Source organism: Pholis gunnellus (assembly GCF_910591455.1).
Source record: "Pholis gunnellus genome assembly, chromosome: 12".
Lineage (NCBI taxonomy): Eukaryota > Metazoa > Chordata > Actinopteri > Perciformes > Pholidae > Pholis > Pholis gunnellus.
The window spans coordinates 10,502,403-10,524,528 of NC_136539.1; the positions used below are offsets into that span (position 1 = coordinate 10,502,403).

At 40.5% G+C, this 22,126-nt stretch overlaps 1 protein-coding gene across 3 annotated transcripts in view; it reads right to left on the reverse strand.

The window, feature by feature from the left end:
• Nucleotides 1–22,126, reverse strand: part of col4a2 (collagen, type IV, alpha 2) — a 58,411-nt gene that overhangs the window by 29,113 nt on the left and 7,172 nt on the right. For all 3 annotated transcript variants that reach the window (XM_079170084.1, XM_079170082.1, XM_079170083.1), the window contains exon 4: nucleotides 9,931–10,011. In XM_079170084.1, coding sequence (XP_079026210.1) covers nucleotides 9,931–10,011 — 81 coding nt within the window. The remainder of the gene's footprint in view (nucleotides 1–9,930; nucleotides 10,012–22,126) is intronic.

Below are 22,126 nucleotides of genomic sequence, written 5' to 3' on the forward strand. Positions count from 1 at the left end.
GGGGCTCTACGAGGCTACTTCACGGCTGTGCATTGAGCTAAATGCTAACATCAGTATGCTAACATGCTCTCAATGGCATGCTGATGTTTAGCCGGTAATATTCACCGTCTTAGTTTAGAGTATTAGCATGCCAACATTTGCTAATTAGCACTAAACACCAAGCCTAGCGAGGCTAAAATGATCAATAGATTACTGGATAGTGATAGCTTTATGTATATACTTTTCAAAATAGCATTACGCAGTATTTTACAAATGGTTAAAACAAATAAAACAACACACAGCAATGGGGAAAACCCAGGTCTGGAATATTAGATTTATAGTCAAATAGCCAGCTGTGATCTTGGCACTGATTAAAGTGGACTGCAGCCAGTCACATCAGTGTCAGGGATACCCATGTAATCCTTAAAGTCTCTTTCTTAATCCACCGAACAATCCAGCTAGCCCAGCTCTTGCCAGTCTGGAAAAGTTTTTAATGTTTCCCACATAGGGATGCAACGCCCACAGCCATTCCAGCTATCGTGCAAATTTCTGGATATTTTGAAAGGGAGCAAATCAGGGCAAATGTCCATGTATGTATAATGTTAACTGATTGAGTTAAAGGCTTCCCACGTGACTATCTTGGGTATAATCGTAGTTTACATCAAGTTGATATTCCTGGTTTCAGGAAGATGTAGAGGACAGTGTTTACCTTGACCTTGTCCATGGGAAAACTGTAGTCACATATAACACAACATTTCCAAAACGACTAAATTGGCATTTCCTGAGAATGAGCCCTGCACTGAAAACATGTCTTTCTCAGAAAAGTGGAATAAATATAAGATGACTTAAAGGAGATCTAATTGTTTTCTCTGCATCTGGCCCCCCAATGTATGTTTCACAACAAGGCTTGATGGAGAACACATGGCGTTGCTGTGGTGACCCACAACTCTGGTCACATTTTTCCTGCAGCCCCGAGGACCTTCTTTGTCGACCATGACATTTCATGACTGCTGTCTGCAAATCAAATGTATACATCCCAGATGACATACAGCGTTAACACCTTATTTACCCAACTTTCCTATTGCGATAATACAGCGTGGACAGATGTGATTAATGTGGAATGCATGGAGTGTGTGTGTTTTTTCAATGAGAGGGGAGATGGATTGAGACGGAAACGGAAGATGGCCACAGGACAATGATGAAGAAAAAGTTCCAGAAAGAGGGGAGGCTTGTTACGGGACATTGCCCTGTTTCTCCCCAGTGAAAGGGGCTAAAGTATGCTTAAGCTCAGAGTCCCATGAGGCAACAATCTCCCAGCCACAACATGAAACAGGATATCTCAGGCTTATTCGACTCATCTTGATCTCGTTTGTCCTTGTTACACTCGACTCCATGTGCTCTGGCTGATGCTAACACAGCCAGGCTACAGATAGTAACACAAGGCCAGTGTCTACCGCCCTAATCCACACAAGGTTATGTGCTGGACTACTGACTGACTGTACTGTCAGTAGCAAAGTGTAACTAATCTCTTTCCTGCTGTAAAGTGGATAAGGTCATGACGACGACATAAAGGTCATTGAATTACATTCCGTTACTCGCGGGATCATTTGTGGTTATTTGCGTCATTCGCGCTAGAGAGGCTAACATTATAGCACATCCATCCACTTTAAAAATAACATCATCCAGGTGTAAGTATGACAGCTTTGTTTTCATTATTTGTACCATATGGTTTATACACATACATACACATAGTTTCGTCCGGTCACTACTAATATGAGGTATCGTAGAGCTCTGGGTGCCCACCTACGGCTACAATATTATTTTACTGATTCAACAACGGCAGGACGTCAGCGATGACTGGAGGAGCATCTCAACGCTGATAGGCTTTTGCGACACAGCGGCACGCGAATTTATCGCCCGAGTTGAAATATTTGAACTTGCGCAAATGAGGCGAGTCATGCGTGCCACCAGCCGCAAATTCGTGTTTACTAGCGTCTATTCCCATCTTTGTATGTAATCTACTCGCGCGAAACATTTGCGCCTCGTTTGGTGTGAACACAGCATAACTTACTGTTGCGCTGCTGAATCTTTCCATACATATAAAGATTTCAATGTTAACTTAAAATTCTTAGCAATCTTTTAAACAGTCCAAAGGTAGACAAAATCGGCCTCTCAATTCTAATAAGCTAGCTAATTAAGCTAATTAGCTAATTTTCTAATGATTCTAGCTGACTAGTTTTGAAACGAGACGGGTCAATATTCTCTTCCATCACTGCAGGTTTATAATTACTACATTTTTAGTGAAATGATAAACACATATACAGGACTGTCTCAGAAAATTAGAATATTGTGATAAAGTTCTTTATTTTGTGTAATGCAATTAAAAAAACAAAAATGTCATGCATTCTGGATTCATTACAAATCAACTGAAATATTGCAAGCCTTTTATTCTTTTAATATTGCTGATTATGGCTTACAGCTTAAGAAAACTCAAATATCCTATCTCTAAATATTAGAATATCATGAAAAAGTATACTAGTAGGGTATTCAACTAATCACTTGAATCGTCTAATTAACTCGAAACACCTGCAAGGGTTTCCTGAGCCTTGAAAAACACTCAGCTTGGTTCAGTAAACTAAATCACACGTATGGGGATTATCACAATATTCTAATTTTCTGAGACAGTCCTGTATATGTGTGTTCCCCTTTGTTTGTGTATATATATGTGTGAGTAAAAGTGCTTGAATGTCTCTTAAAGAAAAAGAGTTGCTTCTTTGTCTGCACCAACAATAGTCCTCTTGTTCCTGAAACAGCACCCATCATCTTTAAATGTGAGAGGGAGCGACTTTTATAGGCTCTTAAAGCCCGACCACAGCTGGGTGCAGGACAGTGGGTCAAACTCTTCTTTGACAGAAATGGAAAAAAAGAGCAAAGAGACGGGAAAAATAACTTCTGTTCATTGTAGAGGCCGGCGAACATGCCGAACATGCCATCGGATAAATATGATGTGATCTTGTTCATTTAATAGATTATGGGGGACAATTTTGTGTCTGAGAGCTGCAACGTATGTGTCCGACTTTTTGTTTGCGCTCCTTCAGCATTCAAAGGTGCTTTGATGTATTTTTTTTCTAATAACAATGGAAGTAAAGATTATGTATAATGTTTAAGGGGTCACTCACAGTGATGAACCAAAAGTAAATTATCACTGCAGATCTCCTCATCTCTACGTATCATTTAAAAAACTTCATCAAATTTCCAGACAGCTGTTGTTTATTTTTTTTAATTCCTATTTTCCCAAGACCTAATGTCTAACAAACAGAGCATTTATCAGCTATATTTTTCAAGGGAGTTGGTTGAGACCAAACCAGAGCTAAAAGAAAAGTGAATATTGGATTTACACTCATTAAGGGAAGAGAAACTTGGCTGTAATTAAATGTTAATGTTGCATTATGTCTGTTAGATGGGTAAATAGGCAACTGGTTGTAACCGATGCTATTTCTTCCAGATTTTGCCTGATACATCTTGCATTAGCAAAAACAAACAGCTGGTCTATTTGCCTAAGCCTCTCCCAAAATATACCCAATTGCCCCACAGCTTGAGAGCTGGAGGGCGGAACCTTTGTCTCCCCCCTCTGGTAGTGAGAGTAATTACCAATACGGAAGAAACGAGTAAGGAAGCAGGAACTAGGAGCATGGTGGCAGCTGTGGCAAAAAAAACGTAAGAAGCAGGAGTGGATGCTCCGGATAAAAAAAGGTGTTCAGAAGGAGGATTCAAGTAAAAAAACAAAACACTGCTGGGGGCGGGGGAGATCCGGCGAGCTCACCTGCAGGCATACAAGTGTCGGTATGAGAGAATAGGCGATAGGCTTAATCAGCAATATGTGAACTTGTTTGGTAAGGGCTTGAATGAAACAGACATGAATTTATATGTAAAAGTCCCGCAATCCAGCTTTAACTTTCATACAGGACAAAGCCAGACTGTGACCCTTACTGAATTCCATTTTCCAACAATCTTAGAAAAAGAAAATCTTCCTGTCAAGAGTTTTAGTGATAGCAGCAGGTTTTTGCTTCCCTTCCCTTCACTCACACACACACATTTTTCTTTATATAATTGCTCCACATTTGGTAGTTCCTCCCTAATAGGGCCTGTCAAGATCAAGGTCAATAGAGAGGCAATACAGGGACGGATGAGTCTCCTGATTGCAGGTTTGGATTGAGGGGCTGACAGAATGAAAACTGCCACTACGCATCATGTCTTCTACTGATATGTGAAGCTACAACCGGTCCCGAATACAAACGAGCAGGTTATCAGAGCCAGTAAATCAGTTCACTGACTTATCTCTCCTCCTCTACTGACAGACAATTAGTTTCTATCAGGAAAGATACATCCTGTTACTGATGGTGATGCAGCTCTAATCAGGAAAGTTCAACCCGATTTAAGTGCAAGAGTTAGGAAGAGGTTATTTCATACACAAAATAGTTCATATTGAGACCATTTTCAGGCCAAAATATCTGCTTCGATGCATATCACTACTGCCAGTTGAAAACAATATGCATCTCCATGCTGAAAAAGTTTTCAGGGACTAAGAAAAAAACATTTTTGCTTCACCATGAATGTCCTGCATTGGTGAGTTTTGATGTTTAATATGCTGAGGAGTCGTAAAATGTCCCTGAGGCTTAGAGGTTATGATCCTTTAAACAAAGAACCAGAAAACCATCAGTACAGGGCTTCCCCCCTTTGGTGAAAATGTATTCAAAGGGGTCTTTGATCTTATCCGAACCTGCAGCATTCCTCTCTGTGCCGTCATCCTGTCCCTGAGCAGACAGGAAACACCATGACAGTCATGGGTACTGGATTCAGAATGTACTGTAGGTATATGGACTTGTTTTCATGGAACAAGGAGATCTCTGCCATTTATAGCTGGAGCCAAAAACACAGACCATCTTGTTCCCACAAAAACAGAGAGCGTCTATATTAAAAAAAGATCAGTGGACTGTCATTGTGCTCAGCTTCCTCAGACGTGTGTCATTTCCTGTACGACATCAGCTGTGGTGGCTTTTCCCATGGTGGAAAGGATAGCATCTCTCAATCTGCATAGTGTCTATGTTTGCCCCATGTCATCCGTCTCTGTCTTTTTCCTCTAGATGTTTCTTTATCTCTATGTCCAATGTATGGGATGAGGAGAGACCGTGAGCTCATGCAGATGTGCGCTACTGTTCTCTAAGCTCGAAGTTTTCTCAATAAAAGCCGGCGCCACTCCCTGTTTCTGAGAACTGAAGACGGAAAGACTCCCAGCACAAAAGACAGCATTGATCTGCGAAACATGTCGTCTGGAGAGGACGCAGGCTGACTTGTGTTCAGTTTCTCATGCTGCCCTAGTTTGTCATGCTTTAGATACCACAAACAACTCGGTTTTTACAACATCACCTTTAGCTTGCTGGACTTGGGATTCATATTCCTTTACTCGACCGCACTTGTGGTCTTGTGAACTACTTCAGATGCTTTGTGTGCCTAATTTATTTTCTCATTAATCCATTTTAGGGTTGCTTGTTTCCCTTTTTATGACTGATTTCAGGACTACAATCCACTAATGATGCAAAAGAACAGTGAGGACTTTTGGAAGTGGGCTAAGGGGAGCGTGATATTTTTCTGCCCGCCTGCAATGCGCTCTCTGCCAGGAGAGTGGGTGTAGAGGCTGGAGAGTCAGCTTGCCAAATCTCCAAAGCAGAAAAACCCATGAAATGAATATTCATTCCCCACCAAACAATCACTTTCATTATTTCACTCTCTCTCTCTCTCACGCTCGCTGAGTCCGTCTCTCGTCCGTGTCCGGACATACAGTATATCCAACTTCACACTCAGCGTCTCACTTGGCACATAATAATTCCAGCATTGATGCATGAAGTACCTCATGTGACCCTCTTTCCAGAGAAACTGGATTGCTCTTCCTGCAATGCTCACATCTTATGTCGTTTATGTTGAATGAGACTTGGGGGCAGCGCAACAAGCTGTTCACACCGTATTGACATATTATCACCTTTTTAAGTTGTCACGGCCACAGTGCAAACATTTGCCTTTTGACTCATTCAACAGACAGAGAGAAACAAAAGTATTTATTTACAGTCAAGTGTCGGTTTACATAATGAATGTAAGGCCAATATTCACTTTCCTTTAAGCTCCTTTAAGTTTTGGTCTCCACCAACTCATGAGGGAAATATCCGACTCTTTAGTTACTAAATACTCCACTATGTTCACCAGCTAGTCGCTAACTTTGTTTGTCTGCTTTTTGGTGCTGAGCAGTGGGTTTTTAAGCTGTTCTTTTTTTTTTTAAACAGCAGCCGGCTGAGGACGAAGACGACTGCTGAGAGAGTGACCCAAAACGGAAAAAAGCCTGGACACAGAAATGATGATGCTCAAATAAAAGAATTCTACTTGCACATAAAGTAGCCACACCAAGATGTTGACAGCTCCCATTTACTCATTAACAACCGTCACCTAATCGCCACAGCTGTGTCAGGTCTCAGCCAATCAAGACAGCTGCGAAGGAGATCAGTTTGACCGATTCAGTAAAGCGCTCATTGCCATGACTAGGGAGAGATTTGGACGGAATGGAGATAGACGTAAAGCTAGAAACCCCAGAGGGATGAACACATCTGTGGGAATCCATCTTGGTCCCCATTGTATTCTCAAACGAGTACATCAGTTGGGCAATGCATACAAGGGGAACGTTTCAGTTGCATCAGTAATGTTTATGACTCTTAGGTCTTCGGAAATTTACAGCTGAAATATGCACGCAATGAATCAGAGACAAACAAGAGTGAGAGAAAAACAAATGAGAATTTATAATGGCTGGCGTCGCGGAAAGTTTAAGAGCCAAATCAGTGTGCGTGAGAAATGTTTTTACAGTTCACTTTTAGCAAACCAGATGTGTAAAGGACGAAGGTCTTAGAGTATGTTTTTACTTCATTACTTTTTCTTGTTTTCATAGACAAAGCGCGAACAATGCCATGGTTCTACTGCGTACTAAAAGCTGTTCACTCTCTTGGCATTATCACTTCGTCACTGACCGATCGCAATCCTTTCCTTCACATCCGGCTGAGGCAGAGAAACAGTGAGAGGGGGGGGGGGGGGGGGGGGGGAAAGGTGGTCTGCTGTTCCTGTCATCAGGCTTTTGCATCCTTCAGATGTGGAATGTGGAACTTCCTCTCTATGTCTCCTTACAGGGTTTCCTGTATCCACAGAGAGCGTGCAGGTCAAATGTCAGGCCGACTGTAAAATTGGTCTGGTAAATTCTCAGTGCACGCCAAAGTACAGTTGTTGGGCCATTCCTTTCTTCACCTCTGTATTTGTTTAAGATTGGCTCCCACAGGAGCTGCTCTTTACTGGTATATGGGGAGTTTTACAAGAGTCCATTTCATTCCTTGAGTTTACCATATCACACTGCTGAACTGAGATATTTATAGTTCCTATGAGCGCCCTATTACAAGATAAGAGAAATTAAGGAAACTAGCTTTTGTTTATATACTCTGGAAAGTTTTTCCATGAAACGAACAGAATGTAGCAACTTAAACCACAGATTCCAAATATATCAGATTTTCTGCAGATCCCTCATTTTTATACTAGTATTTTTACTAATACCTTCCGTGCAACTGCTCTTTTTAACAATCAAGTCTCATAGAACTTCTGTTTGTCTATTATTAAACACACGTACAAGGCGATGGACTGTGACACAAGGTCCGCATCCAGAGTCCCGTCTGTGTTTGGGTTTAGGCAACAAAAACACTTTGGTTAGGGAAAGATTGTGGTTTCAGTCTAATGTTAGAAACAGTTAATTCAGGATCAACATTCTTGCAACTTATAAGATACGTTAATTAACTTAGAATGAGTTAGTCATTTTCTCAACATGTTTTTAGAAAGCGTAGTCCGGTCAGCATTACGTTACCTTCAAAACGTATTTGCTGTTGCAAATGTGTAGTAGTACCTTCTAAATGCCTTCCCATGTCTAGTACCGGGCGCTGTTGCATTCACCAAATGGCAACAGACAGGAAGTGACTAATACAGATATCAAAAGTCTAATAAATAACTTGAAAATAAATGAAAAAGCAGGAGGTCCAAGCACTTGATGCAACTTGGGGCCATAACTATCTTACAGCTTCTGTTGTTCTTCAGGCACAGCACAGTCCAGAAACCATGCTTAGCGTGTAGCTTTTGGAGGTGTTTATAGCAGTTCTTCTGCAAGCCTGTGTAAACTAATGTTAGTCAGAAATCACTTCTCATCCATGTCTATCCTGGAAAGTAATTAATTTGCTGAACCGATTAAATTACTCCTAAACGCGTCTTGACAGCTGTAGTAGGCGTTAACCGCCTGATTCTGAAAGCTTCAACACTTTGGGATTGTTGAACCTCCAGTCTATGATTAGAGAGTTATCTGATGATCTGGCCAGCACGTGTCAGAAGCATAAAGCAGCCTTTAGTCATGCAGAACCCCAGCCACTCACTCTAAGCTTGTTATCTCAATATGTTTAGTCTATGTCTGTCTCTTGACTCTTCTGTCAAACCTATGGCCCCTATCTCTTCTTTCTGTCTTTCATTTCTCTCCCTAATGGGTGTCCCACACTCCATACACTCCTTCCACTCCGACCTCCTCTTTTAGGGGGTTAATGGTGTGAATTTCAACACTTAAACTTCACGGATGTGTGATTTAAGAAAGGAAGTATTTATAACTAACGGCTTTCAGCAGCACAGTCTTCCATATGGCTGAATGCCCACGGCAGACTCATACATTCACAGGATTTTACATATTTACATTGCATTGTTGTGAAACTTTAATCTCCTATAAGAAGTTTTTCGGACATGATCACAAATGATGCTGCGATGAGCTTTGCTGGCAGTTAATCTGAGGTATTAAAGAGTATAAATAAAATAAATAAGCGCAGGATGGATGCTCTCATATATTCTATATTTTTCTTATGTGTCATGTCTTAGTCCCTCTAAATCTTTGACACTTTTCAACATTGTCTGTAGCCTCAAATGTTTAAAGATGGGTCACAAACCAAACCATTCTCACTCCAAACTCGTCAAATCCCCTCCCCTCGGTACCTGCACCAGGCTTTCAACTAACTCCAATGTAAAACCCACCCGTGTCTGTATTAGACCAACTGATGTTGTATATAAACCTCCACTGCTGGTCAGAGGACGGCATTGTCAGCGTAACCGCTGCATGAGTGCGGTGCAGAGAAGCACCGGTTCGCAGTGGGACACACACAGCTTCCATTCACATGATGGGTATAAAATGAAGTACTCTATTGGTATTGGTATCACTTTAAGGGTACTTGAAGTAGTACTGTCATCTTAATTTGTTAAACGATACCCATCCCTAACAAACATAGTTTTATTTTTTGGAAAAAGGCTACATCATTTCCTGAATCAGCTGGGCAATCTCATTTTTAGCAAACATTACTTGCGTACAATAGTGACTTTGTTCGGGACTATTTTTATAAAAATAAACATTCGGTGCGCTTCTGGGTACTTACAGCAGCACAGACAATACTGGCTAGAAGCATCAACATTGTGAAAAATAGAGAACAACATCAGCCTTATCCTTTTGAAGAAGAGGATGTGGAGCCTTTTTTAACACATAATATACCATAGGGATCTATAAGAAGCTATTAGGTTTGCTACAGGCTCTGTCTTGTTTTTTTTTAAATATTACCACATGGTTGAGAGATGTAAAACCTGAAGCACTGAAACATGAGCTAGTTATTGTTAAGTTATTGAAATTACAATTTGCAGAGGCCTTTAGAAAGCATCATATATGATCATGTCCTTGTTTGTTTTTTTCTGACTGAAAACCAAGAACTGGTTAACACAGAGGTTAAGGAAGATAGAGAGAGAAAGAGAGAGGGGTGTTTTCAAAGTTAATTGGACCAGAAATTACAGTATGGGACTTACCCTGGCACCCTTCTCTGGGAAACATTTACAGCCTCCGCTGCAGTCTCTTCCTCCACAGGGGCCACTGTGCTTCTTCCCACCCTGTCGGACACAAAACAGAAAACATGGAAGTTAGAGCTGGGCTATTGGACGTCACATATACAGGAAACTGCAACATTTTACTGTCCACTTCATTTACATAAACACAGTGGAGATATTTGTCCATGTGTTGTGGCTTGCTTTGCTCTTTGTGGGTTAGATGGGACACAGTGTGGGGTACAACGTTGTGTACTGTAGGCGTGACGTGACCGGCTATGTTTGTGTACGCTGTGGTTTGTGAAAACACTTTATGTGTGTAAGACTGTTTTAGTGTTGCCTGCACTGTTGTTTACATTGGTCTGGTGTGCAGAGAGGATGTTTTGTATGTGGCTCGAATGACTCATAATGGATGTCCACTGAAAATCCTATTCATCAAATAGTCTGAGTCCGTCCACTGACGGGGGGCAATTTGTCTGCAGATGTCTGCATACCAACAAAACCACCCACCATCACAGGCCGATCTGTGCTCGACATGACACGATCACACAGTGGACATGACACGATCAAAGAGAGCAGTCACACAAACGGGGTTTCCCAACCCACAGGTCAGAAGTGGCGAGACCCTACGCTGGCTGACATAGCTGGACACATAATTAAGACAGAATGGAATCTTGGGAGAACTTTTTGTGTTCATGTGGTGTTTCAAATGAAAATCACATGCAAAATCCAAGTTTGGTTTTCGGGATCATGTGCCACGACCACATTTCTCGCTGATCAGAAACAGAAGCAAAACAATTATAAACCTTGACAAAACTGTAGACACAACACAACGTGTTGAGAGCCACACCTTAACTCTCAATGCTTCAAAACAGACGCACATCAGCTCAAATTCATCGCTGAAACAATTCACTGAACCCAAATGTTTATTTTAACAGTTTAGACCCTCTAGCCCTATTTAAATGCATGCCTGGAAATAAAGAAAATAAATAAATAAATAAAGCTGGTGATTTGAAATGTTTCATTGAAGTTTTCACCCTTGTGCCTGAGTGATTACTAATGAAACAAACACACACACTCTGCATATATTCAACTCCAAATTTCCAAAGTTTTGGCAGTTGGTTGACAAGGCCCTTCAGTGGCCTTTCAATTAGCATGTATGAGTGAAACTTTGACTACAGACATGCAGAGAGGCTCAATGTAGCTGGTTATGACGTCTCTCTCTCGTGTCTGCCTACGTGCTCCACCTACACAGCCATACCATAGCGAATGCCTCAATACCCTCCCCTCTCCCTTGTTAAAAAAAAATGGCCACTTTATGCCCACAGTGGCAACAAAACGGCAGCAAAAGAATCAGAAAAATTCTCCCTCTTCAATTTGACAGCAGATCCCAACGGTCCCTCTTACAATGGCCACATTGAGACTCTCCACACACACAAAGACCTTCTTTTACTATAGAGACGTTGTCCTTCACTGATCCCCTATCTCCACAACAAAAAGACCCTCTTCCCCTCCCTTATGGAATGCACAAGGCTGCATTTCTTGGTTAACTACCAGTGGATCTAAACGGTTCCTTTCAAACCCCTGTTTGATAAAGCAAAGAAGTTTAATTTAGCCTGCATGCTATGGCAGCAAACTCTGTCCACACACAGCATCCTTTACTTATATCCTTCATTTTGAACTGAATAGCTACACGAGGGTATAACCAAAGTAAGCCTCCTCTGCAGGGGGAATACCTTTACAATACTTTTAGTTTCAGGAGTGGAGACAAAAGCAGAAGGTCATATCATCCCAATTAGGATGTAACAGAGTAACGGCATGACCTTTCTCCACATTGAGGTGGAAATCCAAAACATAGACAATAGACTGCGTCATCTGTGGACAGACACGCAAAGGATTGGCTCCCATAAAGGTAATTACACATTATGGAGCTATGCACCATCAATTCAACTTTACAGTTTACAGGCTCAAAATAGGCTGTTTCAGCAGAAGACAATAGGATCAAACTACAGGATCCTGTTTTCTCCACCCACCGTCACGATGACCCACTCTTTGTCAAAATCTCCTTTTCCATAGATACTGCATTGCATTCCTTGGACGATATTGTGTTGCTGCATTTATTTAGATCAGCGCCACACAGCTCTATATAGAACAACAATAATCCGCCATATCAAAAAGTTTGTTTACAAAGTTGAATAAGTTAAAAAAAAACGTTCTGCCTAGTGATGAAACCATTCTCTGTGTCCTGCCTTTCTTCGTTCATCTGGTCAAGACCAAAGAAAACTTATTACTGACTTATTACAAACAAATCTAAATTCATTAGTTGCCAAATCACTGCACAATGCAAAAAGAGAGACAGATGAATCCAGACCACCTAAACCACAGCGTATACCCTAAATTTGACACCTATGTAAATCTTTAGTGAATACCAGACTCAACATTTAATTTATAAACAGAGAAAAGATACACTGCTACATGTCTGCTGCATAGTGAATGTTCATTTCCGCCTCTAAAGCACAGATGAGCTGACGTCATCCTGCAGTGTCTCCTATTTCTTACTAAAGAACCCATTAATAGTATCTATTCCAGAGGTTTTAAAAATATAAATGAGAATGTATAGTTATGTCTTTGTTATGGGAACAGCCAGACAAACCAGGTCAGTTCCTAAGCTCTGGTTTGCTGCGATTTGTCCTCTGTCTCGTTTACAGTATGGCTCCCCAGTGTTGATCATCTTTTATGTGCTGTAAACTACCTCCAGTGATCGAGTGCATCCACTGCAGTCATCTGCTCTACTTCACAACTGCAATCACGTGCATAAACGTTATCATGCTTTCCACAGCAACAACAAAACACCATCTTACTATATAAATTAACCTGTGCAATTGTGTACATCACTCAGACCACACACAAAAGCCAAAGGAGAAGTAAAATGTGCCATAAAAGAATGGATTAGAAAAAAAGGCCAAGTAACAACATGCGGTTTTCCTCTTAGAGCCAACACAGTATCCCCTGAGCCAAAACAAATCCTGTTCTTCTCTTGCCAATTTCTCCCATTTTGAAGTGTGTCCAGAGTGTGTATACCGGTTTATCCATCGCTATCAGCAGAGCTATGAGAAGAAAATACGTGTTATTGTGAAAAACAATAAAAGAGATGTTTCATCGGGAGAAAATCTACATTTTCCCTTAAAGAAACACTTTAATTAAGGATTAAGGAAATAAACTTAGAGTCTTAACAGTTCAGAGTGCCATACCGTTAATAAAAGTTTCGTAAAATATATCTACCTTGGATCAGTCTGTAAAAATAGAGCCAGTGAGTTGATATTTGTATGATAAATGTCTGTTACTTATATCTGTGTGTATCTATGGCCATGTGTATGTATGTGTGTGTGTGTACACTAGGGGCGTCTACTGCACACAAATCATTCATGTGTACTATTTTTGGATTTCTTATCAACCTGCCTTTATCAGTGTTTCCCTAACATCAGACAGAGTTTGAGTTCAAGGTCTTCAAGCCACATTGGTCAGATTAATGCCTTTTTTAATGAGGAATGTTGTTTTTGTTGCCTCCCTGTTCTTTTTACGACTGCTCTGGTGCCTCGCTCCAAATGTCCTTCAATGTACATTATATAAGAAAAATAAAACCAGCTGGATCGACAGCACTGTTTCTCACGCTCAGTTTTATTTCCGCTACTGCTGATACCCGTATATATATTACTGCTATTAACGCTATTAGAAAGACTTTATTATGGTTTCTTTGTCGATACAGAGACAGGTGATTCAGTGCACTTTGGTTATCAATTACATTTTCTTCTTCTGAAAAGAATATATTTCATTAGATACAGGTGCTTCTATTTGTTGCTATTAAGCAATCATTTGAGACAGTATTGGACCAGTTGGAGACATTTTCCTTCACCTACTCTATTATTCCATTGTTGTCTATGCCAGGACTCTTTGTCCACGCACAGGTAATGATGATGTTCTTTAGCGCTTTAGCGCGATGTTCTTTAGCGTTCTTTAGCGATTTGTCTACAAAGAATACGTCCCACAATATCATGTTACAGTATGATGGATCGTAAGTATTGTTGCTATGGTTAAATAACGTTCCACTGTAGTTTAATTACACTTATACTGATTCTTTGTTTGTTTGCTATATCCCAAAATAAGATTTTATTAGACTGTCAGCCAATCAGAGGTGAGTATTTTCCATGGCCATAACAAGTCTGATAGTTTTCTTTATATATATATTTTTTGGTGATATTCTTCCACACTATAGATTTTCCGAATTAAGAGGGAGCTTTGTCTTTACCCTTGTGGGTGGCTGTCCAGTTTGGAAGCATTTTCTTTTTAAACTTGCTGATTGTTTTTAATTACTTGCTTAAAGACAACAAAAAATGTTAAAAATATGCTCATCACAGGTTCTCAAGAGAGAGGCCAAAAATATTCATCAATTTATATATCAAATGGATTTAGATTTGTATCAATGCCTTAATTAATTGATGAAATGGTTGATCCCAACTGTTGGTTTGTTAATTTGCTGTGAATTGACTAATTGTTTCCATCATCATACAGAACATGCAGACATGATGATGGTTGGTTTGTGTGGCTTGTCTGTGGTCAGCCTGACTCCCCATGGTCTTTGGCTTTTCCATGTAATGTACACAGTAGGTTTACCACAGACATAAGCACTTCCTAAAACTTCCTGTGAATGTCAAACGCAGCCAAAATCAACACAGCATCTCAGCCACAGGAACAGGATGACGACAAGACTAAAACGGAAGAAAAAATGCAACTAAGGATGGAACTAAGAGGACAACGTGTGGCTTTGGTTTTCAGCTAGAGACGGATAAAGAGGCCAAAAACAGAAGGATCATGGGAGGATTTATGGTATTCCAGAGCAATCAGGAACCCGCAATAATTTGACAAAATGGACCCATAATCCTTATATGGTTGAAAGAAATTTCAAATGCCACCAAGAGAGACATAAACAGAGACATTTTGTTTAAGATAATCTTTACAATTTAGGTTGTTACTTCGCTTAATTCAGATAAGTACATAAAACAAACAATGGAATCTAGAAAATACATGGTAAAGCCTCTCCCCATTAAATGAAACAGCAAACAGGGCATAAAACACACACGGAAAAGAAGGAGACAGATGGGAGACCATGATGTCGACACACAGCTGTACATTCCACATCTCCCCCGGTAAATTACTCACTAAAACATCCCATGATCCCTGCAGCTTATTTACAAGCTAAAACCGTAATTCAGAAATGTGCGTGATGTCCTTGACTTAAAGGAGTAGTGTTGTTGTGACAGAGACGGACAAATTTCAGAGGAAGACAGTAAATCTCCTGTTTCTGCCCTTCATTTTCCACATAAAACCATCATTTTTGTGTTTGCAGATCTCATACTTAAAAAGAAAAGTCAAGCACCTTTTTTGTAACACAGATAGTATTTCGTACTCTGTTGTTTAAACATACGAGCATTTACATATCAACCTCGGTGTCACAGAAAGATCATGTCAGCGACAGCAACACTCTGAACCCCAGGTGATGGAAATGACAAACTGCCTCATTGAGATGGTTTCTCAGTTTTCACACATGAAACGACACAGTGAACCCAAAACAGTGTTTGTGTGAGGACCCCCCCCTGTGTTTGAGGTATCAAATGAACAGAGATCACAGACTACTCCAGGTCAGGAGGAGTGTTTGATCTGGGAGTGGTGGTGACACGGTTTGTAGGCTACCCTTCAGTAACTCACCCTAGGAGGACAGACGAAACTGAGGAGAGAGATGTAAAACGTGGCTGCTGTGATAACGCTAATGAAGGCTCTTAAGACAACTTGAGTCAACAGAAACCAAATCTGACTACAAGGAAACCTGTGACCATAAGTGGTTGATCTGTGGGCTGTTTGTCAGAGGCTATTGCTCATCCTCAATGAAGGATCTGACCTATGGCCTTTCCACTTTGACCGTTGCCAAGAGGAATGTTTGATCCCACTATTCTATTTGGTGGACGCCAATTCACTTCTACAACCACTTGTCTAGTTAACTGAACCCTCAGAAGGCTGCTGCCATCATCACCTAACTTCAGAAGAACTGACTAACATAAAGACACCATTAAGCTCTGGACTCAAGAGATGTAGGCTTTGGAAAAACAATTGAACCACAACACTAAAGAGTTGGGGGTACTTGTACAAAAGCAAATGAATCAAACCGAGTTAATTTGAGGGTTTCCAGATTATAAGGGAGACCTTGTGCAAGTGCAAACTGCTGATGTACTCTATGCAAGGTGGCAACCTCTGGTTCTGAAGGTGAAGCCAATGTGGAGGAGCCTTTAACTTGCATTATATCCAATGGCCATCAGAGCCAATCCTCTGGTTACAAAAAGAAGTCTGATTGTATAGATGATGAAAATGATCTTACTTCTCATTTCTCAGTAAACAATTGAGTTTATTCGTCAAATACTAGTTTCAGGTTTTCTCCAATACAGCAAGATGTTCATTCATTTCTTAGAATATGGTATTTAGAGTAAAATAGACAATAAAACATGGTATGCTTTAGGACGTGGCTACTTTGTGATTGACAGGCTTCAAACCTGTAATCAACAAACCAATGGGTGACGCTGCGGTGACTACGCCTACTTCTTAAAAAACGTCTATGATGTATGCATAATTTATTTCCCCCCACTTTAGTTTCTGGTTGATTTTCAAATAATATGTATCTAAAGTTTCTGTAGGAAACTAAAAAGGATTTAAAGGAGGGTTACCGTATTATCGAGGTTCATAATAAATAAATAAATAACATTTATTTTAGTTTATACTACTAATATAATTTTGACATAATTGGTTGATACAACATGTATAGTTTTATATACAGACACCAAGGAAGGAAGGAAGGAAGGTACACTCTTATGGCATTTTGTATTTGCTGAATTTTCACCATTTTCATTTTGATTGCCTGTGTCTTTGTGTGTGCGTATATATTTAAACACTGCATGTCAGACAATCTGTCACTGTTATGATGAGAAAGCTTAAACTCGTTGAATTTGAAACACCTGGCCACTCTTAACAAGATGCTCCGAGAATGGTTCCTGTATGTGTAACACACACCTGTGATGGAAACATGCTGCGTGATATGCCTTGATGTATATCTGCAATATATCTCAATGTCAGTGGTGAGACGGATTCTGCACTGGCTGTGTGATACTCCCTTCTCCAGCTGAGAACCATCTCATTGACGGATTCACTCTTAGCATGCAACACAAAGTTAACATCTGAATCAAGAGGATATGTAAAATATTAGGGAAGCTTTGTTCATAGTGAGTGTTTCTGGCCATGCTAGTGGTGTGGCATTATGGTTGACAATGTCAATTAGATGGTTAGTCAGTCCATCACTTTGGTCCAGACTGAAATATCTCAGCATTGCAGTTATTGCATTGCATTGGTTGCAGTTGGGAGGCTTGTTAGGCACTTCAAACACAGCACCCCTGCATGGAAGGCACTAATCTTGTCGTTTACTGTTAATGGGAGTTTAGCGAGGTTGAGAAAAAAAATCCAAATTAGCATCCCTAGTTAGCATGATAACATGCTAAAATTCAATGGTGAACATGATACACATTTTAAATGCTAAACATCAGCATGTTAGCATCCTTGTGAGAATGCATGCAGACGTTAGCTCAAAGCACGATATCTACAAGCCTCACAGAGCCACTAGCATGGCCGTAGATGCTTAGATTTGTTAACAAACAATAGATGTAGAACAAGGTAGCAAAGTGTTAATTTCTTTTTTTCTATGTAAAATTTATTTTGTTCATAACAAACATTTTTTTCATCCATTCAGCTTAAAAAAAACACAGGGTATTTTCTCAGTTTTCTCCATTACACAATTGAAATTTGAGTAACTTTCTTACATGTAGAGTTTTAACATAGTTCAAATGCTTTGCCCTCCCGTGCACATATGCAGCTTTAACCTCGAAAAGTGTTTTAAACACTTGTAGTTTGGGTGGATGCCAGCCGGCCAATATAAAGGCCAGCCCTGACGCTGTGGTTCAAGGCCTGTTCACTGTTTAAACAAAAGAGAAACATCTTGAACAATATCTTGAATGAGTTCTCCGCAGTGTTTGCGGCCTCTTTGTAGCCTCAGTAAAAACAGGACAACACAGGGAGGGATTTGTGCGAGGACATTCTTGTTTGATAAAAAGAGGAAAGAAGCATATCTAAATGTCTCCTGTGACTGTGAGTGGGAAGGTATAAACATAAAACCGAAAATGCCTGTGCGCGCGTGTGTGTGTGTGTGTGTGTGTGTGTGTGTTTGTGTGTAAGCTTACATAAAAATTAAAATCATGCTGGGGTGTCATTGTTGTTGCTGTGACTCACATGAAATGTTTCCCTTACAATAGGAAAATTGTGACTGATAGTAAAGTATATGAAAATGCTTCATCACTATTGTACTTTTTCAACAATCCATTCACTTATTAATTCATGTTTTACAATGTATTTCATCTGGTATGTTTTGTCTGCCCGGCTGGTTCTTGTTTTTCAGCGCAGTACTAGAATACAAGAAGACGTTAAAAAAGTGGCTTGTAAGCCAGCGTGTCAAAAGGAGGAGTTTATACTTTCTGTGCAGCTTCAGCTTCTAGCTATTGTACAACATAAAACTGAATTAAATAATCAGAACCCAACTGTAAAACAAACACATCCCCAAAACGGTTAGAAACACACACACACACACACACACACACACACACACACACACACACACACACACACACACACACACACACACTTGTATACAGAAACCGGAAGAGCTAAACATCAAACATAGCTATGTTTGTGTTGGGGTAGTTATTATTACTGAGGCATGTCCTAATATAACACCAGATATCCCAAACAACTCCATTATGGCGATAAGGGAAATTCTCGTGCTGACCATAATGGATCTTACAGATTTCATTCCTGATACTCAGTACAGCTTGTCTGAACCAGTGCTTCTTTACAGCTAATTCATCTTCCTGCCACACCACCATCAACTTCCTGTTAGAGAGTTTGAGTCTGTGGGCACTCATAAAAACACCCCAAACCATTTACAAAAAGAAAATCTAGAGAAAATAGGGAAAAGGGAATGACTTAAGTTCAAATGTCTTAATGTTAACATGGGAACCGCTGTGAGAAGAAACATATCATGTAGTGAATCCTCACATTCATTGGAAAGCAACTCAACATTTTAGAGATCCACAGAAAAGATGTTATTGTGTGCACTGTAATTTGAAATGAACGGGGGAAGAGTGGTGAGAGGGAACGGTCGAGACAGAGGGACAGGGTCACTCTGCTCAGAGCAGGACATAACTTTGAAGGAGAACATGAACTAGAGCAGAGGGACCTGAAAGAAGCAGAGCCGAGTAGAGACTCCCACTGTGCTCCTCTGGCTGGGCTCCAGTGTAAACACAGCTCTGGTTTCTGCCCTGGGCCTGACACAGCTGGACCTTCCCTCTCCTTAACCGGCCTCAGGTCACACAGACTCTCAACTCCATTTCCCAGAGGGGCACACTTCTAATCAATGCTTCCTGCAACACTCTGAGCTAAATAGAGCTGGGATTAGAGCCGTTTCTGTTCTGCATTTTAGTGCCAACAGTCCAAACTGTCAGACCCTGCTATGTTGATGGCCCTACTGTTTAGCCCTCGAATCAGATGATCAATCACATCCAGATGAGAGGATCCATTCAGTAAAAATCTGGACACCTGATAGGCCTGAGAACAGTCATGTTTGCTTTTCTATTTCTACTTACGAGTAGACTGTTACCTCATAAGAAATCCAGAATGATGACTCACACGGGTTAAGGATGATATTCATAGACAGATTTGATTTAGTTATTCATGATTGGGATGATAGGATTTGTATGGCTTATGTCCAGAGACAGAGAGGATGGAAATGGCAAAATAGTCAATGTTCATAACACAATAAGAGAAACAAGCCTAGTAGTCCGTAGCCATGCTGGTGGCTCTGTGAGGCTGCACTCAAAGCGGTTCTTTGAGCTAAATGCTAACGTCACGTTACAATGCATAAACCAAATTTCATGGCAATAGTTTTCAAGAACTTTTACTCAAAGCCACAAATGTCAGCCTCATGGTGGCGTTCGACAAAAAGTCTCAGGGTCACCGAAGTTATTAGGGTACCATTGATACCAGTAACTAATTTCATTGCAATACATCTGATAGTTGCTAACATATTACGGACCAAAGTGGAGTCAGGCTAATAGGCCGCCAACCAGGCAGGCAAAAAGACAGACGGGGGATAATAGAGAGAGACAAAGAGTGAGAAGGAGAAATTGGACATGGTCATGTTATCACACATTTTGCATTTAACTTTGTTAACATTCTTCCCATGACAAGAAATAATTCAGTCTAATCAATTAGGCCACAGCTGCGATGGAAATGAATGGTCTGTCTCCAGTCCAGAGGAAAAAATGTGTGAAGCCTGACAGTGAGATCAGTGAATGGCCATGTTCCTGAGATTACAACATTATGGAAGGTCGATAAACTGCAGGATATAATATGAATCAAATTCAAACAAATGACTCCAGAAATGCAATCACCATGTGGGCACCTGTTGAACCAAACCTCCACATAATCTAACGAGCCAGGAGTCATTTTGTGAGAGTACGTAAGGTCTTTGTGTAAACACAGCTGAAACAATCCTTCCATCTGAGCTCACTGAGAAAACTCACCTCTACTGAGGAGACACAGACGACCAGAGACTCACGTGTAGGATGAGGACAAGAGGGGGAGGAGGGGGAGCTGAAATGTGAGGGAGACAAGCTGAGGGAGGAAGAGTACAGTAAATGAGAGGGAGGACAGACCGTCTGCCAAGTGTCCCTTTAAGAGATGGATGGAGAGAGCGAGGTGACAAAAGACAGGGGGGATAGAGACCAGGGGCAAAATGAGGCTATAAAAGGAAGTGAGGGACAGAGTTGTTCAGAGAAACTGAAGCCTGGAAGGACTGGGAGGAATTCTTGCAGTACAGCCTGATGGGACCCCTGTGTCTCTCCATTAATCACTGTGAGATGGAGTAAGTGTAAAGGACAGGGGCGGATACATATCCAGTATATAGGGATTTTCCAGAGGCAACGTCCACAATGAATTTACTTCCGAACTTCATTCCAAGTCAAATAAAACTGACTTTACTGCAGCAAGTTACATTCACACAAAGGCACTGATTTCCTGTTACTGGCAAATAAGATGCTGTAGATGTAGAAAAGTACAGTAACCAACTACAAAATGCATTTCCTGCAGAGATTTCAGTGTGAACACTGACAGGTGGAAATGCATTCCAAAGCTTTGCTGGAGAAACTGTACTACACAAAAAACACGAGTGAAACCATGAGTGTTGGGGATTTGCCTGACCACATAAGCCCTTCAGAAGGTTGTAAAAGCTCAATATCACTCAATATTATCATAATATCTGCAGGCTAATATGTAAAACAGAATTCAAGGTTAATGTGATGTCAGGTTTATGAATAATGCCGTAAATCTCTACCTCAACAAACCACGAGGATAAATCATTATTGAGAACCATGATTATAAGTTGTGCTGGTCCACATCTGTACTTTGGTCCCTTGGAGAACCTCATGAAACCCAAGGCTGACGAACTTGGTTCCCATGGAAATTACTTTGACTTCTACTGTGTTACAATTACAATACTATTACCTCCAGTACATAGCATTTACTATGTTTTAATTTAGCAGTTGCATGATTGTAACTGTGAGGTATATTCCCTGATTAGAGGGTGTACATGTAGGCTTTGTGCGGTCATCGGCGTACCTACAATTTGTTGTGACCACGGGAACTTATCATTGAGCGGCCACACACACCACTTGCTTTCCGCGCTTTTCTTTTCTTATAAGATTGCAAAACAGACAAAGCAGCTGATGAAGAATGAAGACTCTTCATAGAGTGACTCTCCAATTTACATTTGAAGGAACGCAGCAAATCCTGATGATTTTGTAATCAATTAATTCAGGACATAATTGACAGATTTATTGATAATGAAAGTTGACCCTGAAAGATATAGAGATAAACTGTTTAGCACAATTGGTCAAAGTATATATATCGATAAATTGCCCAAACCTAGTACTGCAAACTTCAAAGATGAAAGTGCATTGGTAGGTATGTACAGATCCGT